This window comes from Enoplosus armatus, chromosome 16 (assembly GCF_043641665.1).
Source record: "Enoplosus armatus isolate fEnoArm2 chromosome 16, fEnoArm2.hap1, whole genome shotgun sequence".
In the NCBI taxonomy this organism is placed as follows: domain Eukaryota; kingdom Metazoa; phylum Chordata; class Actinopteri; order Centrarchiformes; family Enoplosidae; genus Enoplosus; species Enoplosus armatus.
Window position 1 is genome coordinate 11,589,838 of NC_092195.1, and position 21,577 is coordinate 11,611,414.

At 40.4% G+C, this 21,577-nt stretch overlaps 1 protein-coding gene across 4 annotated transcripts; it reads left to right on the forward strand.

The window, feature by feature from the left end:
• Positions 1 to 519: 519 nt before the first annotated feature.
• Positions 520 to 17,741, forward strand: tpd52 (tumor protein D52). Of its 4 annotated transcripts, XM_070921371.1 has the most exons (8): positions 8,249 to 8,372; positions 11,240 to 11,367; positions 12,355 to 12,503; positions 12,984 to 13,085; positions 13,556 to 13,579; positions 14,821 to 14,862; positions 15,644 to 15,692; positions 16,556 to 17,741. In XM_070921371.1, exons 1-8 carry the CDS (start codon positions 8,249 to 8,251, stop codon positions 16,679 to 16,681), a joined length of 744 nt encoding a protein of 247 aa, XP_070777472.1. In that variant the 3' UTR covers positions 16,682 to 17,741. The 4 variants fall into 4 exon arrangements, with proteins under 4 accessions (XP_070777474.1, XP_070777472.1, XP_070777471.1 ...); XM_070921370.1 differs by lacking the exon at positions 13,556 to 13,579; XM_070921372.1 differs by lacking the exons at positions 13,556 to 13,579; positions 14,821 to 14,862.
• Positions 17,742 to 21,577: the final 3,836 nt, after the last annotated feature.

Genomic DNA, 21,577 nt, shown 5'->3' on the forward strand with positions numbered 1-21,577 from the left:
ATTTTTTCAATTGATACGGTATCTTCTGTATACAGTATACAGTATACTATATATATACAAAGTTTTAGTTTTAATTCCGTTTTAGGTTGCATGCATGGATAAATGTAGCTTTTTCATACTTACACTTCACAAGTGCTGCTCTGTCCTTGGGTCCAGAAGCAGCAGGTGTGCATGTGATAGTTCTATCTATGATGTGTTTACTGAGACTGTATCTTAACTAGGATTTCGGTATTACTTTTAGCTCCCTCTTTATCACTTATGTTGTATTTGCATGTGTAGAACTCGGATGAAGTGTAAAGTACTTCACTACCATTCTGTATATAACTGAAGTATGATACATATGCATGTTTAAGTTTGTGTTGTGCAGTAAAAAAGAAAAAACCCAAATAACGACGTGTCGGTGAGCTGCAGCTGTGTTGTTGATGGTGTAAAACTCGATCCACGTGCTCGCCTCTGTTTACACTGCTGCGTGCTGACGTCACAGCGAACCCCACCCCGCACGGCGAGCTGCCTGGCAACATGAGAGAGAGAACAGGAAGATCTGCCGAGTGAACAACCTGCAGACTCTGGACATAAAACTACCAGAAACAACGCTCCGCCGTACAATGGAAGATACAGAGAAAGGTAATTATTTTGCTGAAATGTCCCTCAGTGACTTATGTTGTTACCGAAAATGTTTTCAAACGACTAAACTCTCACGTGAAAGTGAGCAAACTGGCTAACTTTGCGCGTTGACTTACTCCGTTGACAACATATGCTACTTTTCAAACTCAAATAAAGTGCATTTCTATGACAGAGATAACAACGTGCAGAATTTTGGAAGAAAATAAATCTTTCGGTTAGCATCAATAGAGTGTAAACACTAACCAAAAATATCACGGTAGTAGAATATTACACAGGATTTGTTCCAACATGTAAGCAGCCGTTGAGCCACTTCAGCAAAAACATGACGGAGGAAGTTGTCATTTCCATTTCCAAGTTTGAAAGGGAATGAAAGGTACAATTGGCACAGAACTGATCAAATTAAACACTTTGGTGAGTTGGTATTGGGATAGTGAAAACTCCCATGTTCTGTAACTGGGAACTTTTTGACAGCTCAACACATGTTCCGTAACGGCCCCACTATACCTGCTCTAGTGAAGTCACTCTTTTCTGTTTCTGGTCATTTTTGAACAGGACAACGAGTGCCTGCGTTTAAGTTGAAAGTAGCACAGTCCTACACAATATCAGTCTATGTTGGAAGGCTGTGGGGCTTGTTAGTGAGGTCAAACAGGCCTGAGCACACGTATGGGACTGCATTTTAATATAAAGAGAGGAGGTGAGTGTATGAACCACAGGTATGCTGTGAATGCATTCTACCTGCTTCATTTCCTCTCCTACACCTACATTTTCGTTCCTGCTCGGCAGCCATCTGCCCTCTCTACCTCTACACCACTTGCTTGTCCTTACCTATCCTTCAGGTGTGTGTACTTGCCTAATGCGACAGCTGCTTCTCAGGCAAGTGCATGTGTTTTTGCTGAAATGCAACAAATTATTTTTTAGTTGATCAAAAACACATCTTGTATTTTATTTACACATAACAAGTTGTTGTGGAAAGACGCAGGTGATATTTATTTGTTCACGTAAGGGAATGTCAGGAAAGAAGGCCCAGCCCTGACCTTATTTCCCTTCAGCAAAAACAGTCTTCAACCCCCCTGCAGAATAGTAATTTCCTGATGTCTGCATGTTGTAATTTGTGGTTTTTGCCTTTAAGGTGATAAGATGAAAAATATGTAATATTTTTATAATATGTACTGGTTGATAATTCATGAATGCTCATTAATGTCATACTGAATGAGGTCTTATGTTAGTTAGACAATTCTGTCAGTCTCTCTGTATGTGCTGGGAGTGGTCACAATAAGAAACACTTTGCAATACAGTTGCAGAGTAAGTGCTAATTTGGCAAAGTTATAATGTTTGGTTTTGTTTCATTTGGTTGAGAGGTGTTCCATACTGATGATATGTTTAAGCAAATTGTCTCTTAGTCACTGTTGGTTAGGGGCTGCTTGTCTTGTGACTATGGTTCCTCTTTGGTAGAGTAGGTTTCCTGTGCCTTGCATATGCTTTTAAGGGTTTCCCTTACCACATTACATTATTTTACACTGTGTGTGTGCAACTGATCCAGAAGCAGTTCAGGCAGAAAAAAAGGTCTTTTTGTAGCTCCATAAGTTGCCTTGTGTGGCCTAAAATATATAGTTAAAAAACAGCAAAAATCAGACTTGTGTTAAGGCCCTCAGTAGTACTGCCGTTTGGTATTCATCACAATGACAATATGACTTACTCGTGCTGGTTTACAGGAGCCACTGTGTCGGTTGTTGGTGCATCAAGTGAAACTGATGTACAAAATGATGTAATAATTTCAATATGAAAAACAAATAAAATTGTCAGACAAAAAGCAAAACTCTACGAGCTTCACCAAACTGTCCTGTACTGCAAGGCTAAGGTGTAGGTTTGTTTGGTTCTTTCTTTTTTGTTCAGTTTTCATCCTTCCTAGTTGTCATTGTGCCCTTTTTATATCATCATAGGAACTGATGAGTTCTCTTTTTTTATAGTCACACTGTCATGGCAACAGTGAGGTCCATTTTATTGTCACACATTTATGCAGGTATCTATGGCACCATCTGTACCTGCATCCTAATGTTAATGTTTTCCCTTGTAACTGTCACCTGTTTTTTGTTTCATCTGTTGATTTCACTTAGTGTTTAGGTGTTCTTCCACATTACAAAAGGAAGAAAAGGAGCTTGCAAGTTTTAGCAGGAGGGAGGTCAGTGTGCATGAGATTTCTGACTTCTCAAAGGAGCTGTCAGGGGAGTGGAGTCTGCTCTCCTCTGATTGTGTGTACATAGATGACCTTTTTGATAACAACCGTCTCTTTCTTCGTGCTTGTTTTTCCCTACAGTTGAATGGAGTTTCCAATAGTGACTATAGATCATATGGGTCCTTTTTTGATTGAGTGGGAATTTCTTTGCTTCATTAGTTCTTGCTTTTTAGTACAGTGTCTGGAATTTGAGGTTGTCTTTGGGGGCTAGCACACAACTTTTCACTGTTTTTGGATGTTGCCTGTTTCTGGTATTTTCTGCTTCCTTGACAGAAGGGTATGGTCTTGGCTCAAATCAGATGTTCAAAAATGAGAGTCAGGCTTACCAATCTATCTTGTTTTTCAACTCAGTTGCCTTATGAGATTGATCATGAGCAGTGGCCAACATTTTTGCCTTTTATTAGATTTCAATGAGGCACAACTGGACGCTTTCAGCTGTGTGAGCAGTCAGAGGAAGTCTGTCACCCCCCCCCAACCATGTACAGCTGACTTCTTCGAAATATTTTTAAAACATGTCCACATATATTTTCAAGTGTTTAAGAGGTTGTGACAAACTTCATGAAGGGTAGACTAATCTTTCACTGAGAGATGAGACATGTGATCCTTAATATCTTGACCAAATAAGAAATGGTAACCCTGTTTTAAGGTCTAATTTAACCGTCATAAAAAGTGCTTTTGCATTTTTACATGACTGTATATCTGTTGACCATCATAGCTGTGAGGTTTGCTGCACATTGTAAAGGCATATAGTGAAGCAAGCAAAAGCACATTTATGTAAAGTAATTTATTATTGCACTGTAAAGGAGGGCAACAATTATGCATTTAAAGATTTGTCATGATCAGTCATAATACTTTATGTTATATCATGTGAGCATTGTAGGTCAATTACAACTGTCTCTCTCTTGTGTAAATGTTCCATGTAGGTGGAATCGGATTTGTTTGCCAAATCCACCACAAGTTTACTTAAAAATCTCTGTCGTAAGTTGTTTTTTATAAAGAGCTCTTGAAGGGTTTGGTGTGAGCTATTATTGAACTAAATCATACAACCGGAAACCTGCAGGTTTGTGGGTGTCAGCAGATTTGCACATTTCATCTCAAAGATGAAAGGGGAATCCCCCTGTCTATTGGGAAACTTTGATCTTCGTGCTGATAGTTACGGGAATGAAAGGTAGCAAATGTGGTATATGATTAAAATGTTCCCTATGCTTTATATAATGGGCTGAATATTTTAGCCCTTTAAAGCTGAGCTCAGTGCAGCACTGAGAGAGAGAGTAATAGAAATCACAACATGTATGACAAGACAAGTTCAGGCAAAGATTTGATTGATTTGGTTACCCAAATGTAGGTATAGATAATACTACTACACGTCACGTTTGTGTAAATGATTTGCACTAAAATGCAGCCTTACACTAGTACTAGTTACAAAATTTTGGAATACAAAGATGAAACTGTAGAGTGAAGTTGTCAAGTCAAAATATGCAAAGGCCATTCTATTCCTTGTCATTCACTTCTTCTTTATGCAGAATTTTTCATTAACTTGTGAGATTTGGCCGAGCAGAGGTCTCACCTGTCTGGTAGTTCTGGCATCAGACTCAGTATCTTCCAACGTGACACTGTAGAGAGAAACTTTGGGCCTCTCTGTCAAATGGAGCATAGTGGGTGTATAAATGATCAATCTGAAATAACCTAACCTAAGATTTTATATGTGATTTACTCACTTTCTTCAGAGATGCACTACATATTGTTAAATGAGATATACAGTACAAATACTGTGCCAAAAACTGCTGTTGGCCTAACTACTGATTCCAGAGAGACAACCCTCTATTGTAGTCTGTTGCACAAGCTAGTTGCACAAGATAGTAGTAAAGCACAGTTTTAAGTTGGGTAAAAGCTACCTTAAATTTCCTTTTAATGTTATGAAATATTAACAATAGCGAGAGTGAGAGAGTGTCTTGAACATGAGCCTGACTGAGATGTGATTGAAACTGTATTATAGCTGCAAACAAACAAAACATTTTGTGTGGTTCCTCCTGTTTCCAGTTCTTTATGCTAAGCTAAGTTAACTTACTGCTGGTGGTAGCTTCATATTTACTGCACAGACCTGAAAATGGTATTAATCTTCTCATCTAACTCTCAGCAATAAAACCAACAAGCGTATTTCCCAAAATGTCAAACGATTGATTTAAACAGTTATTATCTAGATGCTTGTCTACTATACTGCTGCAGGGAGCTGAAGTTAGATGATTAGATAGAAACACATTTGTGAGATGACTGAGATTGTTAAGATGTAGTTGTGAGATTAATACAGTAAAGAGAATGGTTTGAAACTCATTCATTCAGTTGTCTATATACTGTACAGTAAATTAAGCCACTCTTTGCCCGTCTTACTGTTTTCCCATGATGCACATGTCATGGGAACTTTGTGGACACTCTCGCTGCATCCATGTCTCATGATTCTTGTTTTAGGCTAATCATGTGACAGGGTATGCCATGAATAGTAAAGTAATGGATCTCATGCTGTGCTTCATTAACCACTTGAAAATGGCTGTTTGTTCCTGGTTACAGTCTGGGTGGATGGCTGCCGTGGGTTGTTTTTTGTGCTCTTATCTGTTTCAGTTTATAAGTCAGAATTATTAAACAATGCAATGCAAGAACACGCTAAAATTGTTTTAGTTATTTTCTGACTTTGGTGGAATTTTGATAACATCCATTTCAAGCATACCAGTGATTTTCTTTTTAACAAATGTCACATGAATACAGAGTCCCTCATATATCAGTGGCTCCACTGGTCAGGAGGGCTGCAGATTGGAAGCTTTATTATTTTGTCTCAGAATAATGCAGTCTCAGATGTGTCTCACTTTTACAGTAAACAGCTTTTTACTGTTAGAAGGAGTCTGCAGATGGAGTAGGATGGAAAAGCTAGTATGCTTGTGCATGTGTGTGCTTGGTTGTTTTAATTAATTAATCAAAAGACCCAAAAATCTGAGAAGAAAGATACTGGCAAGCATTCATTGTCCTTGACATGGGCTGTTTTAGTGCATGTGTGCGTGCTGATACTTGATAGTTTGCGATGAGTGACTGATCAGGCCACAGCACAGTTACATGAGTTAGCCTTGCGTGACCCACATGATTTGGATTGTACAGAACATAATCACCTCTATCATTCTGTATATAAAAATCATTAACCTTTCATGTACTTTAATCTCCTAAAACCTGGCATCCACATGCGTGGACATCACATTTTGGGTTACACCATAATACTTAATTCTGCTTATATGGAAATTCAAAATTGTCCCCGTATGCAGAACCACATCATGTCAACAGATGATGCTTAATTTTTATACTTATCAGGTCCCAATAAGCCCAAATAGCAAAGAGAAATTAAGATAGAGCTTGGGTCTTAGGAGGTTAAAGGACACACAGCTTAAGTTGAAAACTCCATTCTCTTCACTTTGACATAGTAGACTGTGGAATTTGCCCCCCAGTGCTTCAATACTTCGAGGATAGCGCCCCGTCCTTCTCTCTTAATGCAAAGTATTTCCTTTAGAAGGTCACACAAACATGCTCATCTGGGAACAGAACAAGGTTAATCTGAGTTAGTTTTAAAGTTGACTGGTTGTGAACATTTCTGCACTGACCAGATGAATTGTTTGTGTCTAACATAGGTCAAAAAGCAGTTGTTTCAAATGGGAGATTTACTGTGAATTATTGACTTTGTGGTCATCAACTTTATGAATGCCTACTTTGCTGTCTTTATCATCCTTTCCAGTTAATTTTCAGTAGTCTGTGGTCAGCCAGAGCACATTTCTGTCTTGATTCTTGCACATAGGTACTGTAATATCTTAGCTTTACATTTTAATTTTAATTGTGTTTCCTACTAGGAGTAGTTCACTTATATTAATCCTGATACATCTCCGCTGTACTCCAACGTTACTACTAACTAACTACTTTTATGCTCAGGATGAGTTTCTACCTCCAAACTTCATGCTGTTTACAGAGCTACTTTAAATCCTTTTAGCATCTACATCCTCATAAATGTCATAAAATCAGTGCTGGAATGCCACCAGGCTGCTTTTCCTCTTCACTGCAGCCTTGAGAATATTAGCAGATGCTTTCACACACTGAGATGCTTGCTGTCTATAGACACTCCATGAATGTCTTTGAATGAAATGAGACATGACCTTTTCTTGCATATTTCCTCTCTTTGTGCAGCTTGAATTCCTACCTCGTCTCTCTCCTTTCAGCACTTTGGTGTGACATGACGTTCAGAATTTGCGGAAAAGAATATTTGAGTGATGATTTATTTGGTTTGTGCTTCATGCAAATCAAGCATGTACCATGTAAATAAATATCTTTGGGTTTTTGGACTGTTGGACAAGCAAACAATTTGAATATATCAGTGTGGGCATTTTTAATTCTTTTAAATGAAATTGTATGTACCAGTCGATTAATTGATAAAATAATCTGATTGATAATGAAAATAATCATTAGTTGCAGGCCTAGTATGAACACACAAACACACACAGTGGCACGTGTACATGTACATGCTTTCTCTACCACACATGAGGCACTTTCCCTCAAGTACAAGTACACACACAATACCAAGTGTAGCCTCTGGCGTCCTGTCCCCTTCATTCTAGCTGACTAGCATTACTGCTGCTCCAAGCTGGACTGGCCACCCTGGATTAGTGCTTCGCTGTAATCTGGGACACTGCAGATTATGCTTTTCATCTAATGCCCCCCCACACACATCACGTGACCAGCCCACACAAATGGGACCTCTTTTATTTCCTCCTTGGATGGACAGGCTTGGTGACGCAAAGTGAGGGAGGGAATTGACAGAGAAACCTGAGAGTATTGAAACTGGAGTGTCGCGCAACATCGCTGCACTGGCTGCTAGCTCTGCTAACAGTGGCCAGCTTCTGAAAACAGCACTGATTGAGCAAATGGATGTTTGAAGGATGGACTGAGAATTGACCTTTGGGATTACGGTGGAAAGGAATAGGGAGGGTGTGTGTGTGGAGGGTGTGTGTGCCTGCTGTAACAGCTGCTTGAAGGGACAGCTAACTTATTAACAAGAAAGGAGCAGAAGACTGTTAACGCCTTGGCCTGCTGCAGGAACAGAAAAGGGAAAACTGGCTTCACTGTTTTACTCAGACCTTCTGACTACCTGAAAGCCAATACTAAACCTCCTCCCACGTACACACACTTGGATATTGTGTCTCTCTCTCTGTCACACTCACCACAAGAGTCCAGGACGCTGTTCACAAGGAGTCCCAGAGCCAGCACGCGCCTGGATCACATGCAGACAATCAGCACACGGCTGCTTAGGTAGTGGCGGTGGTAGGGAGGTGGTAGTCACTCCGGCCAACAACACACACAGCTGTAAACATGGAGCCCCTGGAGGAATACCACTCTCCGTTTGACTTTGAACAAGGAGTCAATACCAGCTACCTCTACCTCTCCCCGGCCTACAACGATACGCCGCCCAGCTCGCCAGCTGTCAAAAGCAGAGGTAATCACAAGGAGGAAAGGGAGAGGCCGGGTGGAGGATGTGAGGGCAGCGTGTGTGTGTGTGTGTGTGTGTGTGTGTGTGTGTGTGTGTGTGTGTGTGTGTGTGTGTGTGTGTGTGTGTGTGTGTGTGTGTGTGTGTGCTGGACAGAGAGACAAAACGTGGGGTTGATGAATGATGATTGGGCAGGAAGAATTCAAGGGAACACAAAGCTCTGCTTTTCAGTTGACTTTCATTTAGTTTTCAGACTACTAGTCTACTTTTTTTATTTATTTAGAAAAGCATCATACTTCTAAATGAGATTCAGTTAATGTTGCTATGGTTATGATTACACAACTCTTCTCCAGTTTGCCAGGCTTTATTCACCAAATGTTTTCGTCTGTCTTGTCTTCATCACTCTTACTCTTACTTCAAAAGACAGAAATCTACAGTTGTGTGACGTCTTTATAGATTTGCATTGAAGCTCACACTGGTCTGCACCTTGCTGTGTGTGTGCTTTCTCAGAGAACATATAACACGTTTTGTTTTTGGGTCTTGTCATATTTTATTTTAACAGTAAGAACTTACAAAACTTAAATCCTCTATCAGACTAAAAAAGGTAATCTATCAATTCCACATTTCTTTGTGCTGCTTATAGATATCAAAAGTGGCCTGGTCACAATAACAAAGTAGTAACTATAATGTAGTTATCAAATGATTAGGCTACATTACTTTAGTGGACCTAAATAATTGCAGAGCTTTGTTTTTGACTCGTTATCACAACAGAAGAGATAATTACGTCCTGGCAGTCTGTTCAAATTATGTCTTTTCAGGCATGCTTCAGCTATATAGCCTTGCTTTTCTAATTAGCAGTGATGGATTTGACAGAGAGTTAGGTGGTCATGGGCAGAACATGTTTGTCTGAGAGGAAATGTGCTGAAGCAGCGAGGTAGGGCGGTAATGTTGGTGTTTACGCAGTTTGGTGTAGCGAGCCAAACTTCTGCCAACACCCACATACAAACTTCTCTCTTTCTCTCCATTTGTGTCCGTTTTTTTTTTTCTCTTTTGCTCGAGGCAGGTGCCTCGAGCTTCAGGGCATACATTGGCTGCATAGCTACCTCCACACTCGGACATACAGATCTCACATTGATTAACTACTGCAGGAATTTATTAAAACATTTTACACCGCAGATAACTCAGGCGAGGTGTCAGCCTACAGAACGTGTTCTTCTCACCTCCGAAGAGGTGCTGGACTTTCACTGTAACCTTACAAAACCCTGTGTTGTAAACTCAATTCCTGAGCAGTATAATGTAGGTTATCAAAATAGAAAACCTATTTAACAAGAAGTGGGATTTGTCGTATTAGTGACTGAAGCACAGCCGTTATAAGGGGAAGCGTCCATTACACAATTCTGTCACCGTAAGCGTGACTGTGTGAATGGTGCTGCTGTATCACCAGTAGTGGGAGGAGAGGGCAAATACAAGACGAGAGAGAGATATGAGGGGAAAAGGAGCTTGAGGGCGGATGACATGTAATGCTTCAGAGGAACAGTGGGGGTGGTTTCCTCCGTATTTCTTCCCACCTAATTACTGTAATGCCTCTATTTCCTCTGCAAAATGATTTGCTAATTCTTACTTGGATCTCATGCATGTCTTGACACATAAATATTTTCACTTGAGATGCATCCAATCAGCGCTTCTTATTCCCTTGGTATTAATTACTGTTAGAGCAAGTTATGGCACAGCCCAGTCCTGAGCTTACGTTAACACTGTGTGATTGGAGGGCTGAGAAATGTTATTTCATGAGCAGCTCTCCAGATAGCTGTGAGGACATTCCACTGTGGTCTTCTTCGTGGGAGTATATATTCCCAGCTTCTTGTGATTTTGGTATCTCATTCTGTCTCAGTTAAAATGTTTTTAAAGTATTGGGAGTGTTGGGGTGTGACATGAAAGAGAGGAAGGGTGCCAAGTCTTAGGAATGAGGTGGGAGGAGAGGATGTGGGGTTTGTTGAGAGAAAAGAAGATATTTAAGGGTCACTGATCATAGGATGGAAAGAGCACACTTCTGACCACGTTCATCAGTGACTATTACTTGGTAGGGCGCAGTGACTTTCTGAGTGTCCTCTGTTCTGAGTCCCGCCCCCCCTGTTTGTTTCTATATTTTTACCTTCATCCTGAATCCTTGAAATACCAGTAAAGACCAGATAAAAATAAAAATGTAAAAATAAACCTGGGAGACACATTTGTGTCTCGATATTCCAGCTCAGTTGTGGCCCAGCACATCCTCACCTGCTGTTGTCCTTTTGACTGACAGATCCTAACAACCCCTCTGCTCTTGTGTTCTCTCACTCTGTCTGAGCGCAGGATGTCTCCATCTAGAAAGTTCTTTGTATTATTGATGCGCTGCTGCTCCTACTGGGCACAGCTCTGTCAGAGACGGCAACATCAAAGACGAAGTGTGTACACTGTATGCTGTATGTGTGTGGAGGGAAAATACGTTGTGAGAAGGTGTTCTGTGCAACCGTACAGAAGCAATGAAAGCTTGTGTTTTGGATCAAGAAAAGCATCTCCCTCTAGGCTACGACCTATCATCAAACAGCATATTTAGCATCCTTAATTTTCCTAGTCCTACTGTGATATCTTTCACATATTCTTCTACTACAGCTTCCTCTCTTCTCCTCATCCTCCCAAGGAACAGCATGACAGCTTGAGTTTGACAACCAACAACTGCTTCCCCTTGCGTCCCACCTGTTCACTGTCACACAGCAAACATGGGCACCTACATGTGAACATGTCATTTAAAAAAAAAGATGAGACTGAAAGCGGACACATGACTTGCCAAGTGAGAGGTATATGGATGTATTTAACATTATTTTTGTTTTACCTCCCAGGTTCTCAGCAGCATCCGGACTCAGTCCCAGAGATGGGAGAAGATGCAGTGACCTCTGTCGGCCCCTCCTCCCCTCCCCCCACCATGACAGAGGAGGAGCGACAGGAGCTACAAGAAGAGTTGGTCAAGGTCAGGAGAGGGGATCAGAGATTAAAGAGGTCACGGTTCAGGGAGTCAAGATCAGGTGTTGGACCCGATCTTGGAAATAGTGGGTTAGACCTTTTTTTAAAAGCAGGCTACAACACATTTACACCACTTTGATTGCTGTTTTTGAGACTGCGTTACCTTGTGCGTGTGTAACGTATGCCTCGAGGCCAGGCTGTGTTCACACACAGTGCTCCCTCCATAACAACAAGATGCTCATTCAAGGTCCCCTGTTGCCCCAGTAGCTGATCCAACCACTTTCCTTGCTTCAGATGTTGGATTACTTGCCAATTTGTAATTCCCATGACAGCCGATATTTCCAGCAGCTCTTTCACCATGATTGTATTGGTGGGAAACACAAAATGGAGGATCGTCTCTGTTGTGATACATTAGCGGATGACATTAGTCGCCCATTTCTAAAAAGTTTCTCAAGTTATAGAATTGATGCACTCGGCCCAAAGAGCTGCGAGGTGCTGTGCCTTTTTAAAGAGGGCTTCATGGCAGCTTTACTTACATACTACCTACTTGACATGAAGAATATGCAGCAGAATAACAATTATTTTCATCAGTTAATTGATTAATCATTTGGTCTATAAAATGTCAGGGGAAAAAAGTCATAATTTCCCAGGGTCCAAGGTCAGCAGAAACTCCATTGGAGAAGCTGGAACTGGAGAATGTTTGGCATTTTTATTTAAAAAATGACTTAAACGATTAATTAATTGTCTAAATAGTTGCCGATTTTCTGTTGATTTTCTGTCAATTGACCAATGAATTAATCAACTAAATGTTGCAGCTCTATCTGTTATTAATAAACATGACATTATAATCCACCTTTACTCTCTGTATTTGGTTCACTTGAACTAAAATAGATTAAGACAAGGATAATCATATCACATTACATTTATAGCCTCAAAAAGTTTATTTCTAAGAGTGTGTGTGTGTCTGTCTGTCTGTGTCTGTGTGTGTGTGTAGGTTGAGGACGAGATCCTGACTCTGTCCCAGGTGCTGGCAGCCAAGGAGAAGCAGTTGGCGGACATTAAGAGGAAACTGGGCATCACACCTCTCAATGAGCTGAAACAGAACATCACCAAAACCTGGCAGGAGGTCACCACCTCCACCGCGTGAGTGTGCTCCCTCACTTACAATTACAATTTTATCAGACATTTTTCCAACATATGCATCATGGTTCTGTGCTAATTCTCTGCTTGTCTGATGTTTGTTTCTGTATTTGAATGCCCTGAAAACATGGTTAACTGTCAGCACTGTTGAAAGAAGGTTCTTTCTCCAATGAGGAAAAAGACGTCAGTGCTCTTGACAAGCTGCCTGTGGCCTGTGTGAAGCTGTTGGATGAGTTTTATAGTACAGGAAATGAGCAGCATTCTGATGCTTTCAGGCTTTTTAAAATGAAAAAGACATTGACTTGTTCTGACCTTGATGCCTCTCTTCAGTCTTTGATCTCTCAGTCTCTTTTCATCACATCTCATATCTTTTATGCTGCCCCTCTCTCTCTCTGTCTCTGTCTCTCTGTCTGTCTGTCTCTCTCTCTCTCTCTCTCTCTCTCTCTCTCTCTGTCTGTCTCTGTCTCCCCGCCTCTCTTTCAGCTATAGGAGGACATCTGAAACACTGTCTCAGGCCAGTCTGAAGGCCACAGCAGCGTTCACCAATGTGGGATCAGCCATCACCCGGAAGCTGGAGGATGTCAGGTGAGTCAGACAGGAGACGGCATGTCCGGTAAAGCGAATGATATTTTGTGAAACACCAAACCTTTGAGAAACCACAGAATCCTTTGTTCCACTGCACATTTTGTGATCCATCCGTCTAATATTCTGCTGCTTACTGGAGTAGAGTAACCTGATTTATTTCCTCGAAATTGTCCAGGGATCTCAAAGTGCTAGTTAAGGGGGCTGGTAGATTCAGTCCTTCTCTGTGATATCTTCCTGTCAGCCATGCCTTGTGTGGAGTGTGTAGAGAGTTCTGGCAGTATTAACCATGTTTTTACAAATGGGAGAAAGTGTCGGTGTTTCAGTTTTACGGGGGGAGCTATTTGTTGGTCAGGAGCAGGTTCTACACTTGGGTTTATGTACGGATTAAAATAAACCAGATATAAAGTGTTAATTAGAGAGCTTTACAGCTGTTGATAGGATCAGATCTTGTTCCCTTTAGACAGAGGCAGGCTAGCTGTTTCTCCCTGTTTTAAGTCTTTGTGCTAAGCTAAGCTAACTGTCTACTGGCTACTGCTTTATATTTAACAGGTAGATATGAGAGTTGTATCGATCATCCCATCCAACTTGCGGCAAGAAAGCTCCTTCAATGTACATTTACACGCACCACAAATGCCAGTAACTTGCATCAGTATTTGGCCTTGGTCGGTTGCAGTCTTTTCTTTCCTACTCTTTTTCCTACAGTCTATTTCATTTTGCATCCACACAGTTTTTACATTTTTATGCATGTTATTTATCAAATTCTACTGACTTAACTGCAACCAGAGTCATATCTATGTATAAATATAATAGCGTGTGTTTGTATACACAGTTGTGTGTCCTTGTTTTTATTTACTATCTGATATGGTGACACCATTAGGTACCTTCATTAATAACCAATTGTACCACTTGTAATCTTTAAGTGCCAATTCTAATTACATTACAGTTCACAGCCTCCAGCTTTCTCTATTATCTTCTCCTTATTCATAAAAGGGACATATTATGGTAGCCATAGATCTGATCGATTAATTTTCTATCCTCAAATTCTGCTTTCAAATTGCCAAAGTATCTAAAACAATACAGTATTGTTAATATTTCCTGGTTAAGGACTTAAAATCCAACAACAGATTGTTCCATAAGAGATGTAGCTCCAGTTGACCCCCCCCCCCCCAGATCCTAATCGGTCTTCTCCCCCGTCATCCCTCTTCTCTCTGGATTACTGAGCTGCAAACAAGATTATTAGGCCCCTCAAAGGACCAGTGTGCTGAGAAGTGCAGCCTCAAAGATGAGCCTCAGCACAGAGCTGGGTGGGGTGGGGGGGCAGTGAAGAGCGAACCTGACAGGGGTCAAAGAGGTGTGTGCGTGTGTGTGTGTGTGCGCGCGCGCGTGTGTGTGTGTGCTTATGTGTGTGTGTGCATGCTTTGTGGTCGTTTTTGTGTGTATGTGTGTTGATGACAAAACCTTGCCCCATTATATACAGGATTACCACACACCCACTGTGTTAATACACAATTGATCTTAATGGGATAAAACAGGATTTATAGGATTTATACACTTGGAATACCCGCTCATTGCACATGTAGAAGACTATATGAGGGTTTGTACTGTATGTTGTGCTTTCATATGTGTGCCTGTCTTTCTCTTTTGTTCTCATGTTCTCATTTCTGTGTAAAACTGTCTGTACTACGCCAAGATGATCACTAATGCCCCCTTTCTTCTCCATAATGCTGTCGGATAGCATCCGCTCATTACAACATTCAGCTAGTATGCCTGTCATGAGGTAAGGAGGCCCAAACTAGTTTGTGTTAGTGTGACTGGCAAACAGTGACAGTGTTTCTGAGCTACAAATGTTGATAATAATATGAAAGAAGTAGAGGCTGCAAGTTGCTTGGCTTTAGTCCTGTATTTTCACATTATAGGTTGTATGAAAAGGTGTGTGCAGAAAGTGTGTACCATGAGGTTGCCAAGAGCGACCACCACTAAGCTATCAGTGAAGCTGCAGCCTTAATAATCTTGGCCAGGCAGACCTCTGTTTCGTCAAGCTTACAGAGGTCTAGCAAAAATCTTGCCAAAAATATGGAGATAAAAGGCATCTCTGAAACCCGAGGTAGCATCAATTAGCAGTGAATTTGGAAACACCCACTTTCAGAAACGGCTCCTCTGGTTGGTTTTCTGCCTCAGTGTATTCAAAGTTTTCTAAATGCTCCACGTTGATATTTCAGAGAAATATGCAGACTGTTGCTTCCTCTCTTCCTGTTCTTTCTGCATGCTCTTGATTGTGTTTTCATGAATACCCACACCTCTTAGCACCTTTTCAGTAGAGCGGAATAGAATTGGGTCACTTTAGAAAGTCCTGCATTGTCTGTGTTGAGTATCAGATAACATGACCTCTAAAGGTGTGATTACAGTGGATGTGCTGCTCCTTCCTCCTCATGAAGGGAGGACTTGTTGTCTGCATCTCCACTTTCCCAAACTTCTGGCAGGGTGTAGAGCATGTCAGATATATTCAAACACTGTAGGACGGTCTGTAAACTTGTCACTGATGTCTTTTTCTTTCACAGAAATGCACCAACTTTCAAGTCATTTGAGGAGAAAGTGGAGACTTTGAAGGTAAATACAAACAGGACTAGTGGCCACACACTGCAGTGATGTGTTTTTTACTCTGGTGTTGCCCTTTAGCAGCTCAATGAAGTCTATCGGCCTGGTCAGTTGGTTTGTGCATTAGCCCAGCTCAATAGTAAACATCACCTCGAGGTCACAGACAGTTCATTAACTCCTTTCAGTGTCAGTAAAAACAGGAATTCACTTTTTTAAATAGCTTTTTTTTTAACACAAGTGGCTAGTACAGAACAACAGCACATTGAGTTTCTCTTCATTTCCCACAACAACAACAACGACATTTTCGAGTTAGTTGCTTAAGGACATAATTTGTAGGCGACCTGACTGAGTTAAAATGTTGTGTAACAGTAGCACAAATATAGAAAAGCCAAGTTCAGCAAGCTCATATAGAAATGACTGACTGTGACACAGCAATATCAGCACAGTATCTAAAGTTGGCTAACACTAGCCACCTTAAGCTACTGGTCATACCACACTAAAAAAGGCTGTAGCAGCAGAATTCCTCAGTGTATTGAATGACTTGAGGGTGCATTTAATTGCTTATTAATTCAACTTTTCATTTATGAGAGGAAGATTGTGTTATTTATTCTGTCAAAATGTACATAGTCTCACTTTAAATAGATTCATTTACAAGCTAAATATAAAAAAATATTTTTTAATAGATTTCTGTTTCTGGATTTTTAAATTATGTTGATGCTTTTTAAATTTTTGCTCTGTAAAAAGCTACTATGGGAACCTTGAGTTTGGAGTTTTTTTTAATTAGTTAAGTGTTTTTGTTTGTATAAATCACATTGTTAATATTCTTTTGGACTTTTGTTATTCTTCCTCGTCTTTTCTCCTCCCCTCTGCTTCAGACCAAGATGAGCCCATCAGCGTCTACCAGTAACCCCGACGACCAGGACAGCGGCAGTCCCACCACCCCTGAGTCTTTGCTTGATCAGCCTGAGGACCCGCCCACCCAGGAGACGCCGATGAACTGAGACCTGCCAGACCCCCCCCTCCAAAGTCCCACCCACCCCTCCTCACTTGACCCTCTAACCCCTGGACTGTCAAACACTCCCCCTAAACTCTTGTGTGCCAGTCTCCCTTTATTGGAAACAAATGACTTACCCCAGCCTTCCTTGTGATCTAATTGTCTGGTCTTTTCGTCTGACACGTGCGCTCTCTTGTTAACCAGTGTGGAAACTGAAAGCATGCGATGGGTGCAGGCATGTGGTCTCGTGCTGATCGTATCTTTTTGAGTCTATTCTGGCTCGCTGTGGGAGAAATCCTACCTGCTGTAGGACTTTCCTTTTGTCCTTTCCTTTTTCTCCTGCACATTTCTTCATCTTTGTCTAACCAGCAAAGCTCAGATGCCAAACATGCTCCTAGTTTATTAAAAAAAAAAATCAAATTAACACCGTTTCACATTTTATGTTGGTTTGAGTGTAGAAAACTGCACAAATAAAGAAGGATTTACACTTACGAAGTTGATTAGAGAAGGATTTACACTTAAAAACTTTATTCTTTTTATGTGAACCAGGCAGTTGTTGGCTTATTGCTTCTGCATGGCCCTTATTATTATATGTTGGAGTTATTATTATAAGCACTTGTTTTGTCTGCCTGCATGTTGGGGACATTCTTGGTTTACTTTGGGTTGCCATTTTAGGGCCAATCTGATTTCTGTTTTCTTCATTATAACTTTGAGGACACCACACAATCATACAGTAGTCCCAACACTGTGTTCAGAATATGAATATATGCCTTTTTTGTGTCCTATTGGTACAATGCTTTGTATAATTTAACCCATAGATAGTGTGTCACGACTGCAGCCAGTTAGTCCACAGCCAGTATTTCCAAACAGACTTCAGAATAAAAAGCCATCCTTTTTTCTATTGTTAAGAGTTTGTCAGAGAATGATCTCCACACTGAGATAGTTGCAGGAAAACGGCCAAGATCAGCAGAAAAGAGGCAGAGCAAACACACCGTCAAGGTTCAGCCTTGACCCGAGGTGAGAGTGAAATAAATGTGTCTCTTCCAGAGCCAGAGTCAATATTTGAACACTTGTCCATTGTTTCTGTGTGGCAGGTAACACCTACCCTCCCCCCTTTCTGAAATGCATATAAAAGGCAAGGCAAGAGACTCCACTGGGTGTTATTTCGAACACTGATACAGGATGGTAATGTAAAAGAACTTTCCTATAATATGCATTTTTTTAGGCTCTTATAATTATAATAACTTTGAGGATCCTGTAACTTTTTCATAGCGCCATCATCAGTTCTAAATTTCAATTTGTCCAATTTGGTTTATGACTAAAGCGAATGACGTTCCCACCAGCCTCAGCTGTACTTGCAAATGTTAGCATGCTAGCAGGCTAAAGTAAGATGGTGAATATAGTAAACATTATACCTGCTAGCATTTGGCTCAGAGCACCACTGTGTCCATGTACAGCCTCACAGAGCTGCGAGCATGGCTGTAGCCTCTTCATCTTGTTACTCTCTTTAATCACTTTTTGTTCTGAGAAGTTTCTGGGAAATTGCACAAAATGAACAAAAATATGCTTCTTTTGATACAGTCTCTTCAAACTACAGGATTATATAGAGAATTTTCTGAAATGCTGCTTTCCTACAGCCCAAACACTTTTTCTAAATGTTAACGGTGTGAGTAAGGTAATGTCAGCGTCACATCTTCATATGATTATATCCTGGAAACTATTAAACTACTGAACAGTTACTCTCACCAGACACTTTTCTAGTTGACTGATATGCACAGGGCTACTGATGGAGGTTACATACAACTTGAAGGGCAAACGGAGCCAATCTGAACACAGCCAAGGTTTCTTCTCACACACAAATGGAGGACACAAGGATTTCACACTAATTTCTGATACTTCTCTGAGCTTGGGAAGGACCAGCCTGGTACAGGTCTTCTGTGGATCAGCGTCCTGGAAGAACACCATATACAGGACAAGGGGAATTTACAGTGTTAAGATGTTGTTTTTACTAACCTTGACGCAACAGTTTTTGCTATTCTGAGTTGACAGTAATGGATTTCTAACAGTGCTACAGTATCTCATGTCCTCATGTAACATCACTTCTTTCCAGCCATGACCTGGTTCACTGAGAGAATTCATTACAGCCGTTTATCTCAGGCACAAGGGTTTTATTTGTATTTAGTCACACACACACACACACCCAGGATTTGTTTGCTCTTTAATTGGAACCACTGAGTGAAGAAGTGTACTCTAATTAAAGATACCTCTGAAGAAACCTTATTCTGAGTTAACTGTCTATGTTTAACAATGAGGGGGTGAAAATGGGATTCCTGTTTTACTGCAAGGGGAGTTTCCCAAGTGCAACATACCACTGTGTTTGAAGGATGGGGCATTTTTAACATGTCAGTATGTCAAATGTGTGGGAAAACATATTTGAATTAACCCACAAAAGGCTAAAAGAACGTGTGACTGTGTGACTGAAACTGATTGAGGACCAAATAAATCATCAGCTGCAGTACCCCATTTTTACACAAGAGGGCAGCCAAGAACAGAAGCAACGCCTGATGGCTTTATTTTTCTCAATCCAGACCAGATTGCCCGGAGACAACGCTGACTGCTGCTGAACTGACTCATATTTACAACTGGTGCCTGTTAGATTTAGTAGATCTGGAGCCCAGCTCCAGGAGGATACTGAGAAAATAAGAGTCCCAAAAATGTAAAAAAAACAACATCTTTCACCGAACCATTTTGGTTTTTACACACCAAGAAGTTCTCTTTGTGGAGTTTTCTCTTTGCTGCTCTTACTGGTCTGAAGTGGGCAGGACTGGGAAAACAAATCAGGAATTAAATCTAAACTTGTTGATACTGTTGCTTATTTAGTTATTTAAGTTTTCAGGGGCTTTAACACCTTGTATCATAAAGTAAAAGAAGAGTGAGTAAAGCCTGTAGGGAAATGCCAACATCCTGTTTAAAGTGGTGGCAAAAGCAGAAGTTTAAATTTAGATTTTGCTGTAATAATGAGATTTATGTTTGGCCAATAACTTGTAGTCCAATGGGGGTTTGAAGTGTTTTGTTAATCCAACAATTAATGTAGTAACAGGCATCTCATCTTCATAAAGAAGGGTGGAAAGTAATACATTAGAGACAGCCCTGTTTCTAAACTTGAGAAACTGTAAGAAGTGTAATTCTTTGCATTACATATTAATGGGCTGAGATGATGTTCCACTTAAGTTTGGTTTAAGGCTTTTTTCCTTCATGAGGTAATCTCTAATTAAGTGTTCTGATAAAGAACAGACAGCCGACATTTTGGAAAGTATTACTGAGCGGGAGAGGGACAGTGATGGAGGAGGAACGCCGATCTTTTACTTAAGTAACAATAGCAATACTACAATGTAAAATACTCTGTCACAGATAAAAGTCCTGCAAATCTTTCATATTATCAGCAAAATGAGTGTCAAAATAAAAGTACTCATGCAGCAGAAAGACCTTTCTGTGTAATATTATTCTGTGTTATATTATTGGATTATTATTAATGATGCATTACTGTGTGAGCAGCTTGTGGAGGTTACGCTACTATTAACTACTTAATATACTGTTGTGTAGTTTAATTCATAAGAATGCATCATATTTTATAAACTGATCACCTGTTTTGTATGCAAGATGTGAATCTGAAAAGTAACTATAGCTGTCAAGTAAATTTAGTAGAGTAAAAAGTAAAATATTGGCCTCTGAAATTAAGTAAAGTAAAAGTAAAAAGTAGCAGAAAAAAGAAACACAGTACTTGAGTAATTGTACTTAGTTACTGTCCATTACTGGAGAGGCCAACTTGTTATAGTCATGAAAAGAGTTACTTTTGTACTTTTGAGTCTATGTTTTAAGCCGAGATGAGAAAAGACACAGTGACAGTGGCTAACAAACAGCTGCCAAAAAATCTTTATTCAGTTAAAACCAGATGCCTCCAGAGTCTTCCAGTCACACAGATCGCTCTGGAGAAGGTCTAAACTGCACACAGAGTCAAACAACAACAGCACCAGAACGCAATTTGTCAGTAAACACCATTTACAACAAGAACAAAGGCAGTTTCTACACACAGAGATCAGATAAGAAAAAAAAAACTGGTATAGAAGTTAACAGTCAGTGTGTATCGATTCTTCTTCTTTGAGAAAAATCATCATATATTCATAGAATTCATGGAAAAGAATATAAGAAAACATCATTGGTGCAACAGAGTATACTATTTGTGACAGAACATCAACAGATACATATTGCAAGTGCTTTGTGTGGTGTGTTGTGTTGTAAAGAATCCCATGTATAGACTGCATGTTTGACACTGACAACTGTCTGCGTGTGTAATATGATTAAGTAGGCTTTGTTTTAAATGTGCAGAAAGAGAACATTCGGTTCAAACATGGCTTTGTATGTGTGTGTGAGTTTAGAAGGCAAAGAACCTTCAGAAAATGTCCTTAATGACTTCCCATCATCCCATACTGTGAGGGTGACATTTGGGAAATTTGTTTATTCACTTTCTTGCCAAGAGTTAGATGAGAGGATTGATACCACTCTCGCATCTGTACGTTAAATATGAAGCCACAACCAGCAGCCGGTTGGCTAAGTTTAGCACAAAGACTGGAAACAGTAACTTCCTTTCGTTGTGCTAACCTAAGCTAATCGGCTGCTGCAAGCAAAATCTGTTTGGTAGGCCAATTTTGTTACTGTTGGACAGAGCCAGGCTAGCTGTTTACCCCTGTTTTCAGTCTTTGTGCTAAGCTAAGCTAACGGCTGCTGACTGTAATGTCATATTTAACATAAAGACATGAAAGTAGCATCAATGTTTTCAACTAACTCAGCAAGAAAAATAGACCAGAAAAATAGTCCAGTTTAGAAGTTCTGGGAGGCGGACTTT